Source organism: Prenolepis imparis, unplaced genomic scaffold, assembly GCF_030444845.1.
Source record: "Prenolepis imparis isolate NDT839.2.m4 unplaced genomic scaffold, iyPreImpa1.0 SCAF_5, whole genome shotgun sequence".
NCBI lineage: Eukaryota > Metazoa > Arthropoda > Insecta > Hymenoptera > Formicidae > Prenolepis > Prenolepis imparis.
In genome coordinates, this window is record NW_028141163.1 from 9,645,961 (window position 1) to 9,663,946 (window position 17,986).

Here is a 17,986-nt window from a genome sequence, read left to right on the forward strand (position 1 = left end):
TTAAAACATATAATATAGATAGTACCAAATTTTATTTAAATATAGTTTGCTTATCTTATATTAAGAAATTAATTAATCAAATTGTATTTTAAAATTTTATATATGTATATAAAGATATATATGCATATGTATATTCTTATTATACTTATAATAAGAGCATATATATTACAATATATAAAGACGTATGTATATTTAAGTTAGATAAATAATATTAATATTTAAAAATATTACAAGTATATTACAAATACTTCAAAATTAGCATACCATCATCCGGCAAGGCTGTGCTGATTGTTGTGTCTTGACTGACATCTTCGTTCCATCGACTAACTTTTTCAACTCCCTCTGGAACGTTATCAGAATTTGAATCCAACCACCATGGTTTCTCGTCAGAAGATTGATGCTGAATCCTCGTATTATTTCTTTTTAGTTCGTCATTTCTCTCGGAATTAGTATTATTAAAGCTAGTTCCTTTTGGCAGATTTTGTCTAATTGATTTTGAGGCTAACAGTGACTGCTCTGACTTATTACAGACTTCATAGTTCTCTTCGTTGGAGTCAACCCAACTACCTGATTTACTTGCATCACCCGAATCTTGACTTCTATTCTTAAAAAAATTCGTTACTGGTGCTAGAGCTCTCATCAGAAATGACTTAGCCTCTTCTGTTTTCGCAGCACGATCACTTTTCGATCTTGGACTAGAGGGTGGCCTGGGTGGTTTTTCTGTCATCATGGACAGCTCATCGGCCGATGACACTAGCACGCTTGTTCTTGATGATCCCGCACTGATCTTACCTTTTATTTCGAGTGACTTGGGCGATTCCGACGCTCGTTTTCTTCTCCGTTTCGAATTCGACCTGTCTGCATGTTCATCATCATCGTTGCTGCTGGAAGAATTTGCGGAGGTCGACCGGCTACTATTGCTGGAAACAGACATCCCAGATGGCCTCTTTTTTGTTCCGCAAGGTGACTTTGATTCGCCTCTCGATTCCTTCCATTTCATTGAGCCACTTGAACCGCTTCTTCCGAGTATATGCTTTGATCTTCCTGAAAGAGTCATCAATCTCGATTGATGATGATCAGACTTCATCGAAGAGACAGTCTGAGGAATGTGTTCCGTGGTCGTTTCAGCATTCTTGGAATTGACGCAGATGGTTCTTTGGCTCTTTTTCCTTCTCGTGCACTTGGAGCGCAACGGATCGCCGTTCTCCATGTTCAAGGTCGACTTGCGGAAATCTTTGTTCACGTACTTCGTTGCCACGATGGACTTCGATGTGACAGCGGTCGTAGTATCATTTTTCGGCACAGGTGGTTTGCCGCGAGCGTCTGGAGAACCGCCTTGTCGTAGATTTACTGATGGCGGAACCAAACCGCCGGATGATTTGCCGGACGAGGGCAGCGTCGTCGTCTTTATTTTTATACTATGACTCGTCACCGAATTAGTTGACGATGATTTCGATCTGCCAATTGGCATATTTACAAAGGATCCGTCTGACGAACCATTCCGCGTCATTTGACGCGACATATTCCTCGTCAATCCATTCCGAGATTGTGGTGTCGAACGACTTTGTGAAGAACCACTTTTAATAAAAATACACCAATTACGAAACAATATTACATTAAAAAAAATGCAATTTCTCTTTACTAAATTTTTCTAAGATTTTTATAAATTTTTTCTGCGAATTTACAGACAATTATTTCGATCTAAATTTCGATCTTTTTCTAGTTTTTGTGTGGGGGGAAAATATATATTAATTATAAAAGTTATACATTAAATATAAAATTTATACATAACAAATTCTTGAATATAATTTTTTAAAATTAATTGAGAGAAATGATGTTATTCGTTTTATTTATGCTTGTAGAAAGTCCAGTTATAAAAATTTAACTTTTTAGCAACTAATTTTTATAATATCGCGACATTAAAATAAACATTATTTCAATTAAAATTTGAATAAACTTATTATTAACGATTATAAGCACGTACATCCATACATATTATACGTATACAATATGAAATATATTAGCATAATTTTTATAAAATTCTTCTCTATTGCTTGTATTTTAATGTCAAATATTGCGAAAACTGTATTGTAAAATTGTCAAAAATTAGTTTAAAATTAGTTTAAAATTTGTTATATAAATTTGACATAAAAACATGCAATTAATAATTGTATATTTATTGTACATATATTACGATAAAAGTTAGGAATGCAATTGATTTATTTCATATTCTTGACAAAAATATAGATAATATAAAATAAATATTTATGTTTCTTATATATAATAATTATAAATTATAAAAATAAATTTTTTTATTAGAAAACAGATTTACATACCACGATGTAGAATCTTTTCTCTGCGAAGTATCCCGTTTTTGGGAAATAATTTCTTCATTTTGATTTTGACAATGTCCTTCAACAATTCGGAGAGGCTCCTCGTTCTTAGAAGAAGAACTGGCATCAGATTTTGGAGTGGATCCTCTTCTTTCACAATATGCTTCTCGTTTCGGTGATATTATTTCAATCTTTGAAGAACATTTGGAAATTTTTACCTCGCTCTTTGGCGAACTACGTCCAACTCGCGAAATAGAAGATTTTCTTTGGTTACATTCATCGCACCTCGGCGCAGAACTTTGTCTGTTATTCCAATCTTCACGACCGCCGTTGCTTTCCTGGGTATCTTCCATTGAATTATCTTTGCGGTGAAATGCTACATTCTGGTTGAAAATTCTGGAGCTATCAGGATTCCCGCTCGTTTTAGTTTTCCGTCCTTCGCAGGAACCCTGTTTGCTATCTCGAATTCTACTTTCACTTATTTCTTTATTCGTGCCATGAATATTTTGTGCGTTCGACAATTCGTTCGAATCATTGGACGTTGAATTTTCATTGCTAGTCATGTATTTAAAGCCACTAGAAACTTTCTCATTTTGATTTCTATTGCTGAAACTATGAGTTTCTTGACTAGAACTCGATTCCTTGGCAGTAGATTCATTTCTCGTGGTAGTCGGAGCTTCGTTCGTTCTCGCATATGCGAAGCTATTGAATCTACCACTGGAGCTTGCATTAGTGAATCCTCTGGAATACATAGATGGACCTCCGACCGACGTTGCACCTGATGACGAATATTTATCCAGATATGCTGACCAGGGTGCACCTGACATTCTATTGCTGGCTCCATACCTCGAGAATCTCGATGTTTCTTCAATTCGATCGCACTGCGTCTCTTCGTCCATGGTACCCGGTAACTTTCGAGATCTGGCCATTTCTTTCTGATAACCGATACCGATTTCCGCCCGCCTGTTTCTGACATAGGATGAAGAAGCTGGTGGTGTCGGTGAAGTACTTCTGGTTATCATCGTCACAAATTCGCTGTCAGAAAACCTATTGTTGATTTCATCATCTTCCGTTCGATTTGAAGTTTTATACGTTTTATTGTGATTATCATCTTTGTCAGACATATTAGCGAGCTTGGATTCTTCCTCGTCTTTCTGATTAATAGACTTACTATTCGTATTTCGGAATCTGTCCGTCGCGGAATAATTTATGGCCGTAGATGCTTGTTCGTTGTTTCGCGATGAGAGAAATCGTGAACCAGCAGTCGAGCCAAATCTCGTTGGAATTGTAGCCGAGCTTAATTCAGACGTAGCTGAAAGATGAATTTAAAATTAATTATTTTGATACAGTTTTAAAGAACTATCTACGATAAAATAAGCGAATAAGAATATTCATTATCGCACAATTTTTATTAGTTATAAAATTTATCGTCATTTTATTAAAAACAATTTTAAGAATTTTGGGGTTTAAGAATTTGATTTTTTTCAATGTTTTTTTTCTTTAAATACGAATTTAGAAAATGACATCTGTAAAACTGCCTAATAATAATTAAATTATAAAATTAAATGCCATCCTTTTCATATTTTTTGTAATTTATAATGTAATATTTATTTTAAAAAATTGCACTCACTGGGCGAAACAGCTGAGCGACTATAAGATGACGCTCTTGAATAAATCCTGAAGGAATTTGTTTTTTTTACACCGATTTCCGGACTGGGTTCGCGTGATGTTTTTCCGGAATTGGGACGTAATCCTCTGTAGGAGACTGGCGGGTGGTCCTTCTTTTCGATCTTACCGTCGTTGCCATAACTTCGTACGAAATTCGATCCAGGATATGTGCCGGATCCGTACCGTGATATTCCTTCGGGCTCTCTGCTTTTTCTTCGCGAAGCCGGTCGATTATATCTGTCCAACATGGAAGACGGCCTTTCCGATGTTTTGCCAGCTGAAAACGAGTACTTTTCAAAGAGAGACGACCTACTATTAGACAACGGGCTTTTCGCGCTCACGTCTTCAGACGATGATCTTCCGGAATGCAATCGACCTTTGTCAGCATCTTTGGTATCTGCGAAAAGTTTAAAGATAATTATTTTCACTATATTTGTCTGAAGACATCAATTATACACAAATAAATATATATGTATTATTGCGATCTTCAGCTATTGAATTCAATGATAAGTACTTTTAAATACAAATTAATAATACATATACATATAGTACTTATTTTAAATTACATAAATAATGTAGAAATTATCAATACAAATTATTGTAAAAAAATGAATATCTTACATGAATATTTGAATGTATTTTTCTCCTCAAATTTATTCTTTTTAAGAAAAGAATTTCCAAAACCACCAAACGCTCGTTCCTTATTGGCAACTCGAGTGGAATTTGATGTTACTCCGGAATAGCTGCTTCTACAGCTTGGCATGTTTCCGCCGGAAGTATTCCTACCGAACGTGTTAGCAATACCGACGCCGGTTTTGCTCCGATATGCTCCCGTGTCGCCCTGCAATTGCAAATTGGAAGAATATAATGCACAATTTATAATGCACAGATTGTTCTACTATTATAAATATTGAAATTGTATAGAGAATCAGATATATTAATTTATCATATTAAATTATAATTAAATATTTATATAATTAAATATATATAATTATAATTAAATCACATATTAGAAATATAAATGCTACAATAATAAACTTTAAAAATTCCTATTTAGATAACAGTTATATCTTTATTAAAGCGCGTTGAGAAAAATAAACGCAATTAATATATTATGAACTTTTAATGAATCACGCAAAGTATAATATTCAAATATTAATATTTTAGATATAAACATATATACATTTTATAAATATATTATATATATATATACACGTATATACATAAATTCTGATTTATGTTATGCATATATATATAATTATAAGTATAAATATAATTTATTGTCAAAAACAAATTGTTGGTAAACTTTATATATTTTCTTTAGTTTAAATTATATGTCAATATTTGTTATGTTGACAAGATTCATCAACCGCTTCTTGCGTTTGTTTGCAATAACAAGAAGGGGTCGGATGTTAAGCCAATAAGGTACTTACAAGAAATTAGGTTGTGGATGTAGAGAGATATTAATGATACTGAGGAAAATACGGATAATGCATAGTTTGCATATTACTGAGAAGACGCTTCTAATGAACGTTTTTTCAACCAAACTTTTTGCTCAATAAATAAATATAAATCTAACAATAAGTATGCTATTATTTATAACGCAGAAAGAAAATTATCATTGATTAACGCTGTACAATATAAAGATACATATCAATTAAAGAAATATAATATAAATATACATATATATATGTATATATATATATATATATATATATAATAAAATATGTGTATTTTAATAGATAATAATTAAAATTGTTTTAATTTACAAGTTTATTTAAATCTAAATTTTCTTGTTAAAACATTGCATTATTATTAAATAATATTTCTAATTTTATTAATTTTATTAATTTATATTTTTTTCAATTTAAATTCTATTGATACAAATAATTACTATAGTTACATCAAGCTATATGAACCTAGCACTTGACTTTTTAAAGATTAATTTTTTAAAACGGAAAATGATAGCATATTGTTTGTAGTTGTTTGTAGTAACAATAATTTCGTTTGTAGTTTTATCAATTAATAAGTAAAAAAGAATTTTTAAATGACTCGCACCCGACATTGAGATATCGTAAATCCGCTTGAACAGTCTTTTTTAGAATCATTTGTAGTTGTTTGTAGTGATTTTCTTTTCGTTTGTAGTTGAGCGGTTCAAAAGTTATAAACAATTGTTTATTCGTCCAAGAGGTAACTTTGTCAATTTTTAAGATTTTTCAAATCCGCTTGCGCAGTCTTCTTTAAAATCGTTTGTAATTGTTTGTAGTGATTTTCCTTTCGTTTGTAGTTGAACGGTTCAAAAGTTATAAACAATTGTTTATTCGTCCAAGAGGTAAATGAGCATGAGCATAAAATAATAAATACGAGTCAAAAATAATAAAAAATTATAGGCACTTTATATATCATAATTTTATTATGCGCAAAGTAAAAATATAGATAGATTAAGTAGTACGAGTCAACGATTTCGCACTACATTTAGCCTTTTCGTCGCGCAATCATTTAATCATTAACATAAAATCATAAATGCAAGTCAAAAACAATAGAAAATAACACGCACGTTATATATCGTAATTTTATTATGCGCAAAGTAAAAATTTAGATAGATTAAGTAGTACGAGTCAACGATTTCGCACTACGTTTAGCCTTTTCGTCGCGCAATTATTTAATCATTAACATAAAATCATAAATGCGAGTCAAAAATAATAGAAAATAACACGCACTTTATATATCGTAATTTTATTATGCGCAAAGTAAGAATTTAGATAGATTAAGTAGTACGAGTCAACGATTTCGCACTACGTTTAGCCTTTTCGTCGCGCAATCATTTAATCATTAACATAAAATCATAAATGCGAGTCAAAAACAATAAAAAATAACACGCACTTTATATATCGTAAATTTATTATTCGCAAAGTAAGAATTTAGATAGATTAAGTAGTACGAGTCAACAATTTCGCACTACGTTTAGCCTTTTTTGTCGCGCAATCACTCAGCTATTAATATAAAATAATTAATACGAATCAAAAACAATAAAAAATTATATGCACCTTATATATATTAATTTTATTATGCGCAAAATAAGAATATAGATAGATTAAGTAGTACAAGTCAACGATTTCGCACTACGTTTAGCCTTTTCGTCGCGCAATCATTTAATCATTAACATAAAATCATAAATGCAAGTCAAAAACAATAGAAAATAACACGCACTTTATATATCGTAATTTTATTATGCGCAAAGTAAAAATTTAGTTAGATTAAGTAGTACGAGTCAACGATTTCGCACTACGTTTAGCCTTTTCGTCGCGCAATTATTTAATCATTAACATAAAATCATAAATGCGAGTCAAAAACAATAGAAAATAACACGCACTTTATATATCGTAATTTTATTATGCGCAAACTAAGAATTTAGATAGATTAAGTAGTACGAGTCAACGATTTCGCACTACGTTTAGCCTTTTCGTCGCGCAATTATTTAATCATTAACATAAAATCATAAATGCGAGTCAAAAACAATAGAAAATAACACGCACTTTATATATCGTAATTTTATTATGCGCAAAGTAAGAATATAGATAGATTAAGTAGTACAAGTCAACGATTTCGCACTACGTTTAGCCTTTTCGTCGCGCAATCACTCAGCTATTAATATAAAATAATTAATACGAATCAAAAACAATAAAAAATTATATGCACCTTATATATATTAATTTTATTATGCGCAAAATAAGAATGTAGATAGATTAAGTAGTACAAGTCAACGATTTCGCACTACGTTTAGCCTTTTCGTCGCGCAATCATTTAATCATTAACATAAAATCATAAATGCGAGTCAAAAACAATAGAAAATAACACGCACTTTATATATCGTAATTTTATTATGCGCAAAGTAAGAATTTAGATAGATTAAGTAGTACGAGTCAACAATTTCGCACTACGTTTAGCCTTTTTTGTCGCGCAATCACTCAGCTATTAATATAAAATAATTAATACGAATCAAAAACAATAAAAAATTATATGCACCTTATATATATTAATTTTATTATGCGCAAAATAAGAATATAGATAGATTAAGTAGTACAAGTCAACGATTTCGCACTACGTTTAGCCTTTTCGTCGCGCAATTATTTAATCAATAACATAAAATCATAAATGCGAGTCAAAAACAATAGAAAATAACACGCACTTTATATATCGTAATTTTATTATGCGCAAAGTAAGAATTTAGATAGATTAAGTAGTACGAGTCAACAATTTCGCACTACGTTTAGCCTTTTTTGTCGCGCAATCACTCAGCTATTAATATAAAATAATTAATACGAATCAAAAACAATAAAAAATTATATGCACCTTATATATATTAATTTTATTATGCGCAAAATAAGAATATAGATAGATTAAGTAGTACAAGTCAACGATTTCGCACTACGTTTAGCCTTTTCGTCGCGCAATTATTTAATCATTAACATAAAATCATAAATGCGAGTCAAAAACAATAGAAAATAACACGCACTTTATATATCGTAATTTTATTATGCGCAAAGTAAGAATTTAGATGGATTTGAAAAATCTTAAAAATTGACAAAGTTAGCTCTTGGACGAATAAACAATTGTTTATAACTTTTGAACCGCTCAACTACAAATGAAAGGAAAATCACTACAAACAACTACAAACGATTCTAAAGAAGACTGCGCAAGCGGATTTGCGATATCTTTTAAATTAACAAATTTACCTCTTGGACGAATAAACAATTGTTTATAACTTTTGAACCGCTCAACTACAAACGGAAGGAAAATCACTACAAACAACTACAAACGATTCTAAAGAAGACTACGCAAGCGGATTTACAATATCTCAATGTCGGGTGCGAGTCATTAAAAAATTTTTTTTTATTTATTAATTGATAAAACTACAAACGAAATTATTGTTACTACAAACAACTACAAACAAAATGCTATTATTTTCCGTTTTAAAAAATTAATTTTTAAAAAGTCGGGTGCTAGGTTCACATAGCTGTTACATCAAAATTATAACTAAATAAATTCTGATATGTATATATACATAAAACGATTCTATAATTTTATTTAATACATAATGATGATTAATACATAGTTGCGCACTAAATAGATTAAATACTAATTTCTCTTTAATATGCAATCAATACATATTCAAAGAAATATCTTAATCATTAATAATCATATATCTAATAACAGATGTGTATAATATAAATATAAAATATTTAAACACTGCTGTCATGAAATTATCGTATCTATTTAGAATCTAATTTTGCATAAAATCAAATAAATTTCTAATCAAATAAACACTTAACTTAATTACTAAGACAATCGAATTATGAATATAATTTTATATTCTCCATTGATAGCTTTTTTTCGTTAAGTACTTAAGTCTGATCATAAATAAAATAAAGATAGAAGACAGAGGAAATCAGATGAGCGACAAACTATTTCCGCGAAATCTAAAACAGACCAATACGCGTCATCCGCGAGTGTGCAAAAACGAAAAACGATAATCCGTATAATTAACATAAGTTTGGCGAAATGCCCTAATCTCGAAATAGACGGATTAACCTGGTCCGGGAGTAATAACCTTAGCATTTCTCTCTGGTACAACGGGTGGCATAAATAAAAATTTATGTTTTTTCGAAGGCTCTTGAAAAATAAGACTCTTTTCTATTATAATTAATAATTATAAGCAATATCGAAACTAATGTGTAATATTTGTGATCCATTTTTGGTTAATTTAAAAATAATGAGAAGCTGCAGTAATGCACTTACAGACACACTTCCAGTTTATTTTCCCTGCTGCGACGTTTATAAAAAAAAATGCCATTTATTATTATGTTAATGCTATTCAATGCGATAATAGAATTACAATAGTCGTTTTCCTTAAGACCGTCAAAGCAATTCCTTCGAGCGAAAGCACTGTGCTACGTTGAAGACGATAAGTCCTTTTATCGCGTTATGTTCAATCCCATTATCACGTTTGCACCGATTTAAACTAGAAAGAGATATTTAATAATGTATATCTTTTTAAATTTTATTTTTGATTAATATTTTTTGACAGAAATCAGCAGATAACTGTCAAAAATATTATAACATATTTTATTTAAAACATATTATTATTTTAATTTTTATAACATATTATTTTAAAAATTAATTAGCAAATTGACGCTTTAATCAGCTGATTTCTGTCAAAAAATATTAATAAAGCTAAAATTTGCTAATTAAATATTCTAGCTTACATATTTATATTTATATTGTGTATGTTATAATGCGAAATAATAAGATTATTCTAATATATGTATGTATTTTATTTGTTACAGATAGCATTGCGATACACAGTGCGATTCACGCGTCGTGTGTCGGGAGTGCCGTGTAAAGTATCGCGCGTCGGGAGTGCCGTGTAAAGTTTCGCGTGTCGGGAGTGCCGTATAAAGTGTCGGATCTTAATTATATATTCGTATTTTCGCAAGTGTCGTGAGTACTACCGTGGACCAAGAGAGGAGGAGGAGGAGGCCCGGGGAGGCATCGGAAAAGAGGTAATAATACTTGCGAGAATCGACTTTGCATGCCTTTTTTACAAAAAAAAAAAAAAAAAGGAAAGAGAGATAACACTATATAAAACACATTATATAACAAGTTTGCTAGAAAGCTATTTGTCTCTTTACTTACTGAAGAACTCGCAAAAGAAGTCTTCAAAAAGACTCAAATAATGAAAGACTCTTATAATACAACATGGAAAATGTAGCTTTCGGTGGAGTGATCTTATCTTGAGATTCTCTCCTTAATCCTTCTTAATATCTCTTTTCAAAATAGTAACGGAAGAAGAAATTCTTCAATTCTTCTTTCTTTATAATCGGAGATATTTTTATGTAGCAGAAGGAATAAGATGAAAAAGAAAAGAGAAAGAAATAAGAAGATGAAATTGATACAAATAGTCTTTGCAAACTATTCTTGAGCGTATTACGATCGATCTATTTAATATCAATTGACGATTTATCGATGCATTTGATTTGCTAATCCGTCAGCATCCTTCGACAATGATAAGTCTTCAATATAATTTTTATTGCGATGTCTCGTTGCATTGAAAGCAATATTAGATCAGATAAATCTCCCGACACTGGTTTATCATTTATAAAAATAGTTGTTTACGACGCTTGTTTCATCGTCAAAAATTACCTATATAATAAGTTATTGGATTAATCGATCTATTTCCATCGCGAAAGCAATCGGCCTCGTTACACGTGTGTTTCCACCAATCCCTTTTTTCTATTCTTTACAAGATGTACGAAGCAGTAATAGAAGCCCTTCATATAGACTTTCCCTCTTATCTCTATCGATGAGATTGAGAATAGTCGCGAGAAAATGTTACAAACGTGCACAGCATTCTATCTCTACTGCGGTCTCTTATCTTTTATAACAACTCGCGAAGGGCACACGATTTCTACGTTGCTTTTAAGATGTCTGTTGCACAACAAGACAATACTGTAAACATACATTCAATATATTGATACTGCACAAAGTGCAAATATATATCTCGCAGTCTACTTTTTTATCCTAAAAGAGTTTTTTTATAGAAAAATAATTTTATTATTTTCTAAAATTTAGATATATTTTAGATATATTTTAATAAAAATTGTTGCATCTGTTTTGTTTTAAAAATAGTTATAAAATATGAAAGAATATACTTCAAACAAATATTCTATCCGCTTCAAGGATAGATTTTTTAATGGAAGAATTTTAACTGGAGTGTCAAATACGTCGGTATTAAAGCGCTAACAATGCATTTTACACACAAACTTATTGTGTTTGCACAATAACAAGCGTTCCGCGTTGCAAAATCTATGTTTGACTGTGCGATCTATGAGTACAGAAATACACATGACAGGATATACGTCTATATTCGGCTCGGAAATTTCCGAGTTTACATGAATACGAGAGAACGTGAAAAAAAAGAACGGCTATTCAGCCATCGATAAACCCGACGCAATATCGTACCATCGCATATAAATGTGCATATATGCGCTATTGCATATCACATGGAATACATAAAAGTAACAATGTCACAATATGTTAATATTTGCATTTATTTATATCCAAATATTATATAATAATATAATAATATATTATTATATTTATCGTTAAAAATCATTAATATTTCGCACGTCATATCTTCATACATCTAGATTCTCGAGAATCGTATAAAAAAGTATTTTTACAAAGAGTCACGCATTTTTATTTCTTTATTTAAAAAAATTTAAATTTAAGTGATTCTTGTATGTAGAACAGAAAAATAGATTTGTTGTTAGTGCACTTTTTCAGACATATTTTTCCGTGTATAAAATAAATCTTCCTTTGTGTAAAATAAATAATAAAGTCTGTTTCTCGCTTTCAACATGCGTGTAAAATTAGATTATTTGAAGATAACTAATTATGCTTTCCATCTTGATTGAACATTTTAGATGACTATCAGGTTTAATAATAATTTCAGAAATTAATAATTTAAAAAATAATTGTATATTTAATAATTGTCCCGGAATGTAATATATATACAGAACAAATTTTTTTATAAAATATTTTTAAAGTCGTCGCTTTTGAAATAAATGGCTTGAACATGTATAGATTATAAATATTGTAAGCCTTTCTTTTCCATGACTTAGCATATTATCGCTTCAAATGCTTCACTTGTTTGAAAGAAATATTCAAGCTCACATAGAAAGACAGAGAAAAAGACTGAACGTTTTATTCGTGATGATGCGGTACATTCTCAATGACACTGATGAGGATGTGGGCGATGCATCGTGATATCAGCTTGAGGGGAGGCCAGAAAATTGAAGAATGTCAGTTTGATTTAACCTCTCGACTCGATGCATTATTATAATTTATAACGCATGACCAGCTGTCATGAGCTCGACAGAACGAAACTGTTGCTTAATTGTATTTTAAAATAGTCGAAACGTTGATTCTTCTAGACCACCCACTAAACGATTTGGAGAATGTAATCTTATAATAAAGCTAGAGAAATTATATATCTTATATATTATAAAAATTTTAATTTAATAAAATTTGTTGCCTTTTCGAATTAATTTATAACAATATGTACAAAAATATTCAAGCTTTAGATTATTATAGCAGTATATTATATTAATTTTTTTTAAATATATATATATATTTTGTATACATATTTCCCCATGTAAATGTTAATTACTTTTATTATTAATTAGTTACTTTGCAATTATTATTTAAATTATTTAATATAGAAAGAATTAATTCCACATACATACATCAAAAAAACATGTATAGTTTTCATCCAATTTTCATCAGAAAGCAAATTAGGTTGCCGTCCACAATGGTTTGTTATTTTACAATTCACATATTGGATAAATGCCAAGATTTCCGGCACCTCATAATGTGAATCGGGAAAATGATTTCAGGGAACTGCGCCACACGTGTGAACACGTGTTCACACGTGTTCACACATGTGACGATTTTAGAAACAAATTTTGCATAACATCAATAACAGTCATCGTTAACTTTTTTGACGTAATAATTTTATTAACTTCCTTTTTAACCACTTAAATACACTATACTCTGTAATACATATTAAAATGATGCAATATAAGTTTCGCGTTATGTTCGATATTGAGAGAGGCCATGGCGCAAGTGGATAAATTTCCATCATCCGCTTTATAGATAGGGGAGCAAAACATGTTCGTAATACTGTGACAAGATTATAAAAGTTTTTAATTAATGAAACAAAAAAAATTATGCTACAAAATTATAAAATCTATATTTATCAAATGAATCATGAAATAAATAATCATAAAATTATTGAACACTAAGTATTAAATTATATATAATATTTTACTAGGAAAATTAATATTATTGTTTAACATGAAAATAGGAAATAGTAGATTATTTGTTATATTATGTTAAGATGCGATCGTTTCATTTTACATTATTTCTAAGTTTTAACAAGAGAATTAGCAATTATGCACATTAACAAAATATGATAATATATATTAATATAATTTAGTTTAATTTAATATCACATATATAGACATATTTTTCTTTTATATAAAAAATTAATGATTCTAATGTTTAAATATTTATCCGACATTTCTCATAAGTTTCTCTCTCGTATCGTACTTTTTTCATAAATAAAAGGTTTATATATATAATTTTAATTTGACAAATAATTTATCACGTCATAGATCTCTCTCTCCCTCTCTTTCTCTCTCTTAAAATCTGGTTTTGTAGTAAGTTACAGTATAGAATATCCGGTGATACTTAAACTTCTCTGAAACCTTAGCAGCATTAGAAAAAGTGCGAAGCACAAAGATTCCTTCGCGGGTGGAGTACAGATTGAAGAATGTTAGGATAAGGGCTCTGACGAGAAAATTGCGACGGCCTCGCCGTGTAATTGGAAAACTTCTGGCACTGTATAAGCTGCCGGAAGTTGCGGCTAAAGCTCCTTTGTCCGGTTTCAAAGATGGCAAACTTCTCAGTAACATTACGAGCCGATAAATCGCTCATTATTATGGTTGTCGTTGGTGGATCATGCGTTAGGTCATGTCGACGATACAAAGTATTGATCGTGCGTCTCTATTTAATGTCTTTTAAGATCTAAAATGTTCGACTACAGTTCTGGAAAGTAATAATGTGTTATTGTGTGTCAACATGCTACAGTATTGGATATTGCTTTCTTCTCTGTAAATACGTTTATTAAGCTAAATCTCCTGTGACCTAAGAGAAAAAAATAAGATAGATATTGTATATATTTTTCTTGAATAAATAAAACTTTTTATATATTAAAAAAAACTTATAACAATATATTATACATAATTGATAATATCAGAACTATTTCTTCAAACAATAAAAATTAAGACATTTCTGGCGATTGGTTTTATTATTAAAATTTTTGGAATTTTTTTATACAAGTTTAATTATACATAAATATAAGTTAAATATATATTAAATTCAATATTCCTTATATCAAAATTGAAAAGAAAAACAAGAAAATAATAATTATAGTATTTGATTTTTTGAAACATATTAAAAAACATTGTTATCTGCAATTTTATAAAAATTTTTGACAAAATAATAGTTGAAATAAATCAGTTATGCAATAAATGTAAAATCTGGAAAATGGTACAATTTGCAATCACATGCGGAAGTGAACTGACTACAATTTCAGCGATGTCTCACAAATTGAATCTAACACCGACGAATGCATCATAAATTCTTCCAGCCACATACAAACGAGTTTGTTCTGTCAAATAGACATATTATTTTTATATGTATGAAATGCATAATTTTTCAAGGCTCTTTACTTTCTCACTCTCCTGTCATACATTTACATAAAACTATGTAACAAATCATTTCTGTAAAATAATTCTTCGTTATCATCGAGATAATAAACTGGAAAATATCAGATAGATAAAAATATATCATCGTGTTATTGCAAGTTATAGAATTCATTTTTTTATAGTTCATATAAAAATATAATACAATAAAGTATATGTATTATTATTTTTATCTCTAAGAGTATTAGCAATTCTAAGCTTAATTTACTAAGACTTTTTAAATTGCTTAAATTAATTAATTTCTTTTTATGCATAATTTTTAATTTAGTAATCCCTTTATATGCCCTTGTAAGGAAAATTTCAAATTGGCAGAAGTTTTTTGTTATTTAAAGTTCGATAATAATTTATTAGAATTGTGTGTGCAATATGTCGAAAATTTCGCAAAATGAATCTTAAAATAAGAAACAGATTAATAAAAATTTTAAACGAGTTCAAAATTTTTACAAAAAATAATTTTATATTGAATGCAAAAAATAATCCCTCACATAACGCCTCACATCGCCGAATATTTGCAGACGCGCTTATCGATCAGACTCGTCGACACCATGCACTAGGTCAACCTAGCACGAGGTGAAATTGGGTTCAATTCCGACAATTGATCCGCGAGATCAGCTGTGTTTGCCAACAACATTGTTGCCCGGCGCGTCGCTAATAAGGCAACGACGTCAAAATAGCGTCGATGCATCGACGCTAGTTCTGGCACGATGTCGAAATATCAATTTTCGTTTGATGGCAAATATTTCAGCAGCTTCGGTTCTACTGTCGGCTTTAATGAAATAGTTGCGACGGTTGCAACACGCGTGTTGAATAATATATAACGTGTTAATTCGATCATAATATTTGTTCGTCTAAAAAAATACAAAATAATAAAATTATAAAGAAAATTATAATGATATTCAATTATATTTTAATGATTCTTATTCGTACAGAGCAATACTAATGTAATAAGGCACGTTGTTTTTTTTCACTAAATATTTTTTTTTTATTAAAAGTAAACAAAATTAGCTATCTTAACTAAGTATTATCTAAGCTAAGTATTTTTATTTAAACGCTAAGGAGTTATAATTTTCTACAAAATAGAGTTTTTATAATAAAAGAGAAAAATAGAGACAGAGAGAAAAAAATAAAAAACTTTTAACAGAACTTATAATGTTATAATAATGAAGGAAGAATAACATCAACAAATATAAGTTTATTGATGTTGAGAGTACATTTTAAATATTTTCTATTATAAATTACATTTTAATTAATTTTAATTAATTTTATTCATAATTTTATTTACTTTATTCTAAAAATATATGTTAAGAAACGCTCTGTTTTAAGTAGAAAACCATTTTATTTTAATTGTAAATCGCTACGCATCTATTTGCATGAGGTATGGATATAACATTCGAACACTGTCAGGTCTTCATGCGTCTTCTGTTCGAAGTCAGTGATAAAGTAAACACATGGTAGTTTTGGCATCAGCATTTGCCGAAGTTTATGATTAATTCAATAACATAGGTCAACCAGTTTCTTTCGTATACGCTTTTATATGTTTCTTATAATGTGCACACATATCTGATAGTTCTGCACTCTTTCGAAATTCAAAAACCAAAGTTTGTCTATTTCTGTCATCACTTAAATAAAATAAAAGTTTACGATGTTTAAATACAGTTGCGAATTCTCGTTTACAATCATCTATACTCTGAGTTTGCAGCATTCGCATACATTCATTCTTATCACGTTCTATCAACGACATGAAAAAATTGTATAAATTGTGTACGATATTTTATATACATATATTTTTTTTTTTCAAAGAAAATATGATAATGAAATTGTCAAGATCTTAAAATGCAAAAAACAATATTTTTGTAGCGCTTTCTCATATTAAAATAAAAAATTATTTATATATATACAATTTTAATTTGCAATTTCAACTTTTCGAACAAGATTTCAAATAATCTTCTTCACTCATAATATTTTTTTTCAAGCGGTTGTTTAATATTTTATTATACATCTTATATAATATTTTTAAAAATCTTTTAACGAAATATCAAGAAAGCTAAATCCGTCGTGTAGCAAAAAATCTGTCTCCGTCTTTCTCAAGTGGTTTTGAGTTGCGTAGCAATAAATATCAAGTTCTATTGCGACGCAAAAGAAATAAAGCAGATATAAAAGAAGAAGAAATAGTATGCTCGATTAAAAGCATTCGCGCCATCGTTTGCAGACATGATTGCTCTCTCTGGAATATTCAAAGAAGCCGTTAAATCTGAGTTCGCTGTCCGGATTCTGCAACTGCTCTGTCTTATATCTTCTTTAGAATATTTTAATATATACGAGCTCTCCCAATCTTTGTGTGTTTGCATGCAGCAAAATTATTAACATTATTTCAATTATTTTTCACGTTCAATCAAATCATCGCTTTCATCATATTTATTAATCCTTCTTGCCTGTCGTCAATGATGCAAAGAATCGAGTTTAGCATCTTTGTTTACACAAAACTGAATAAATAATTTAAAATCAAACAGCAATTAAAATGGAGGTAATTTCTGTGTGTTAAACATTTCAAACGTATATAATTGATTAGCCATTTAAAAATTTCAAGCCTAATGC

At 29.8% G+C, this 17,986-nt stretch overlaps 1 protein-coding gene across 6 annotated transcripts in view; it reads right to left on the reverse strand.

Moving 5' to 3' along the window:
- Fhos (Formin homology 2 domain containing) overlaps nt 1–17,986 on the reverse strand; it is a 164,656-nt gene that overhangs the window by 143,222 nt on the left and 3,448 nt on the right. For 5 of the 6 annotated variants that reach the window (XM_083039225.1, XM_083039224.1, XM_083039226.1 and 2 more), the window contains exons 2-5: nt 4,623–4,842; nt 3,964–4,398; nt 2,337–3,645; nt 265–1,577 (exon numbers count right to left, since the gene is read on the reverse strand). In XM_083039225.1, coding sequence (XP_082895351.1) covers nt 265–1,577; nt 2,337–3,645; nt 3,964–4,398; nt 4,623–4,842 — 3,277 coding nt within the window. The remainder of the gene's footprint in view (nt 1–264; nt 1,578–2,336; nt 3,646–3,963; nt 4,399–4,622; nt 4,843–17,986) is intronic. The other variant, XM_083039227.1, reaches the window with a different exon arrangement.